The sequence below is a fragment of the Cucumis sativus genome, chromosome 3 (genome assembly GCF_000004075.3).
Source record: "Cucumis sativus cultivar 9930 chromosome 3, Cucumber_9930_V3, whole genome shotgun sequence".
Lineage (NCBI taxonomy): Eukaryota > Viridiplantae > Streptophyta > Magnoliopsida > Cucurbitales > Cucurbitaceae > Cucumis > Cucumis sativus.
The window spans coordinates 13,467,494-13,472,069 of NC_026657.2; the positions used below are offsets into that span (position 1 = coordinate 13,467,494).

Here is a 4,576-nt window from a genome sequence, read left to right on the forward strand (position 1 = left end):
CATTCAAGACAATTATTCTTGGGCCTAAGAACTAAGAGCTAAATCATTAAATTATCAATCATTAGTTTTTAGGGAAAAAATACTTGTTTCTTAAATTTTCAGATGTGGGTGTGTTTGGTTTCTAGATGTATCCTTCTATTGTCCAATTTTTTTTTTTTTTTTAAGTAGACTAAAATAGTTATTAAGCATCTGTTTGGTTTTAGGTGCGTTTGGTTCGTATGGTTCGTAGATATCCTTTTAGTATTCAAAAATTTTTTTTAATTTTTTTTTGTAAATAGACTAAAATACTTACTAAACAACCGTTAGGTTAAGGTTTTATGGATGTCTAGAAATAAATTATATTTGAGAATAATTAGTTTGAAAATATAGAGAGTGAAAGATGGCTTTGTTTTGTTCGGTCATATACGAGATATATGGTATCTAAATTTTATGAAAAGAAAATATGTTTGTATTTAATTTAATACATCATTAAATTGTATTAAATAAATGAACAACATTTTCAAAAATCATGATAGTTTAAATTATAAATATTTGAAAGACAAGTCCTTTGTAATTAAACATATAAATGTTTAATGAAATTTGACTATTCTTTTGAACATATAAATCTTTTGGTCTATTTGCTTACATCATAAAATTACCAAAATGGCCGAGCAAATCTTGCCTCTCTTCTCTTGTTCTCTCTCCCCTTTTGGTTTAACTTTTTTTTTTCTCATTCCGCACTTCATCCTATTTAAGATTTGATTTTTTTTCGTTCTTCCTTGGGAGGACAACATTTGCAATAATGAGTTAGACTGTCTACAAATATGTTTCTTCTTTGCTTTCTTTTAAGAAATTCATTTGTTTCTCAGAAAAAGAAAAAAAGCAGGACTCATTTGTGGATGTTAAAAACCCATATGCAACCATTTTTGAAGTATAAACTTTCTTAAAGTTTAGTTTTCTTAAATTAGTCTTGAAAACAAAATTAGAACTGCATTAGAACTAGATGAGGAGAGAGAGGAGGAGAACATTAGAACTGCATTCGGGAAAATTAAAAACAAAAATGCTTCCGAACCTTTGATGAAAAACAAGGAAGCTAGCGTTGAGAGCGAGGAGCAAGCATCCAGGAGATTAACAAACAAGATAGATTTAGATTGAAAAAAGAAAGGAGGCGTTGAAACAACCATGTTTGTGTCAATGGTGAAAAAAGTCTAGAAGATGAAAGAAGTTCGACAAAGGAGAAGAATATTGGAAAAAAGATCCATGAAGTGGACGAAGATAGAGAGGATGGAGGGGTGAGGGATACAAGGGAGCACACAACCTTTTTTTCATCCCTCCCAACCCAAAACTTTATTTTCTTATCAACAAAAGAAAAAAAGAAACATACCAAGAATCAAAGTGAAAAATGAAAAGAATTTATAAGCAAAATATTCTAATTCATTCTTAATAAATATATATATATTCTAAATGTAAATGTAAATGGTTATTTGTCTTTTTAGTAATGACCTTAACTTAGTTTAAAAGTTCGATCGTTACGATAAAGTTCCAACAGAGTAAAAGATTACCTAACTTTTTAAGTTTTAAATCCTATCAAATTTGACCTTTTCTTTTCTAATAAAAATGGTAGATAGAGCCAGATATTTGGCTACATTTTGTAGGATTTTCTTAAAATACAAGATGAACAAAAAAAAAAAAAATTAATAAAATTTTATATCAATCTCCATCATCTATAAATAGGAAATTTTGGTAAATATTTTTAATATTAATTATTTAAATTAATTTCAATTCTGTAAATTTAAAAGAGGGAGTGAAAGCTGTTTAATGCAATATTCTTTATTGTATTTGAAAACATTAAGAAAGAGAAAAAAAAAAAACGTTTTGGAGGGAGGAATGGTTGGAGTATTGAAACCATGCAGGTATAAAAGGCCAATCAAAACTTTACGGTTTCCTTCACTATCACCACTCACCGATGAAATTATTTTCCAATCACAGCTCTCATGGAATCACATCCATGCCCAACAATTCTTCCTTCAAACACTCCATTTCCCTCTCCAAACCTTCCTTCCTCTATTCCACATGGCATTCTCCACCACCGCTGGCGGCTTTGGCTGACCCTGTACTCGCCGCCGTCTCCACAGCCATCAACAACGCCCAAACAAAGCCTCTCGCCTCTTCTCTCCGCCGCCTTCTCCCTTCCTTCAAACCCCACCATTTCATCGACCTCATCAACCAAAACCCTTTCTCTCTTTCCCCCTCCTCTCTCTTCTCCTTCTTCAATTGGCTCTCTTCTATCCCCACCTTTCGCCACACTTCTCAATCCTACTGCGCTATGGCTAATTTCCTCTCTGCCCATCAAATGTTCCAAGAATGTCAATCGATTATACGATTTCTTGTCTCCCGCAAAGGCAAGGACTCGGCGGCTTCCGTCTTTGCAGCGATTCTTGACACTGCAGGTACGCGTTGTTCGAATTTTGTTTTTGATGCTTTGATGATTGCATATTGGGATTCCGGATTCGTCTCCGATGCTATTCAGTGTTTTAGGCTGGTTAGGAATAGCAATTTTCAAATCCCGTTTCATGGTTGCGGGTACTTGCTTGATAAAATGATAAATTCGAACTCCCCTGTTACAATTTGGACGTTTTACTCGGAAATTTTGGAATATGGGTTCCCGCCCAAAGTGCAGTATTACAATATTTTGATCAATAAGTTCTGTAAAGAGGGAAGTATTAGAGATGCCAAGTTGATTTTTAATGAAATTAGGAAGAGGGGTTTGCGTCCTACAACTGTTAGTTTCAATACCTTGATTAATGGGCTCTGTAAATCTAGAAATTTAGATGAGGGGTTTAGGTTGAAGAAGACCATGGAAGAGAATAGAATATATCCTGATGTTTTCACTTACAGCGTTCTGATTCATGGATTATGCAAGGAAGGTAGGTTAGATGTTGCAGAACAACTGTTTGATGAAATGCAGCAGAGAGGATTGAGACCAAACGGCATTACGTTCACCGCATTGATTGACGGGCAATGTAGGAGCAGACGAATTGACTCAGCTATGAACACTTATCACCAAATGTTAACCATGGGAGTGAAACCAGATTTGGTTATGTACAATACACTCTTAAATGGCCTTTGCAAGGTTGGGGATGTTAATAAAGCTAGGAAGCTAGTTGATGAAATGAGAATGGTGGGGATGAAACCTGATAAAATCACTTACACCACACTCATAGACGGTTATTGCAAAGAGGGAGATCTAGAATCAGCCATGGAGATTAGGAAAGGGATGAATGAAGAAGGGGTTGTGCTGGATAATGTAGCATTCACAGCCCTTATTTCAGGTTTCTGTAGAGATGGAAGGGTGAGAGATGCAGAGAGGACCTTGAGGGAGATGGTGGAAGCCGGTATGAAACCCGATGATGCCACATATACTATGGTAATCGATGGGTATTGCAAGAAAGGCAATGTTAAGATGGGGTTTAAGCTGCTGAAAGAGATGCAAATCAATGGCCATAAACCTGGTGTCATAACTTATAATGTGCTTATGAATGGACTTTGCAAGCAAGGACAGATGAAGAATGCAAATATGCTATTGGAAGCAATGCTTAATTTAGGAGTAACTCCAGATGACATTACATACAACATTCTTTTGGAAGGGCACTGTAAAAATGGAAAAGCAGAAGATTTGCTTAAACTCAGAAATGAGAAAGGACTCATAGTAGATTATGCGTATTATACTTCTTTAGTCAGTGAATACAATAAATCCTTAAAGGATCGTCAAAAGAGGTGATGAAAGATTTGTTGTTGAGTGTTAACTTTTTCAGTTTGCAAGAGAATCCACATTGTAGATAAAGGGTTGTCTATGCATATAGGAGCTTGGAACTTCTTAAAAATTAAAAAAGAAGTGAAGGAGAAGGACAATGTGTTCAAATTTCATGGCGGCAATCTAGATGAGGTATCAACTCTTACAACCTTCTTGATAATCAAATTATGGAATGGTGGGTAGAGTTAGACATTTATCTCTCTAGATTAGTTAAGGTACACATGCTCTGAAACGAGAGAGAAAATGCTTTGCGTAACTCTTCTTTTTATACCGTTTGCATAATCGTCCATGGACGAGCTTGATTATAGGGAGTTGTTTGAAAATTTCTATTCTTATTTGAAAATTGTTTTTTCATCTGTGTATTGTAAAGCCCTCCCCAGGTAGGCACTAGATGCATGTCCACGCCTAAGGCTCATTCGAACAATTTTCATTATTTTTAAAAATATAATAATTTTAGTTTTTTCTTTCTTTATTAATTAAAAGGTTAAATTATTTAAAGTGTAAATGCAAAATTCCTGATCTTTATGGTTTTTTTTCTCTTTTTAAATTCTCCCACTCCAACCATGTTCTTTTTAGCTTTAAGATTAATTTGACACCTCCAAAGTAGTGATATAATTATTCGTTTAGAGTTTAATCAATACAATCTCTAAGTTTAGACGGTATAAATTGATACTTGTCTTATTATTATATTATTTTGTGATATGAAGCATACTTTTTTTTGTTGTTGTAGCATAACCAATGTATCATGTTCGAGCGTATTAGCTAAAACTCATTTCAAGTCTG

At 34.3% G+C, this 4,576-nt stretch overlaps 1 protein-coding gene across 2 annotated transcripts; it reads left to right on the forward strand.

Moving 5' to 3' along the window:
* The first annotated feature begins 1,872 nt into the window (after positions 1-1,872).
* Positions 1,873-4,269, forward strand: LOC101207659 (putative pentatricopeptide repeat-containing protein At1g09680). 2 transcript variants are annotated; one of them, XM_031881661.1, is made up of 2 exons: positions 1,877-2,429; positions 2,907-4,269. In XM_031881661.1, the coding sequence occupies exons 1-2, from the start codon at positions 1,946-1,948 to the stop codon at positions 3,758-3,760; spliced, it is 1,338 nt and encodes a 445-aa protein (XP_031737521.1). In that variant the 5' UTR covers positions 1,877-1,945; the 3' UTR covers positions 3,761-4,269. The 2 variants fall into 2 exon arrangements, with proteins under 2 accessions (XP_004140820.2, XP_031737521.1); XM_004140772.3 differs by having other exon boundaries at positions 1,873-4,269.
* The last annotated feature ends 307 nt before the right edge of the window (positions 4,270-4,576 follow it).

What these genes read in the sequence shown, in the direction of transcription:
- LOC101207659 (XM_004140772.3), top strand. Translation starts at nt 1,946, where the DNA reads ATGAAATTATTTTCCAATCACAGCTCTCATGGAATCACATCCATGCCC.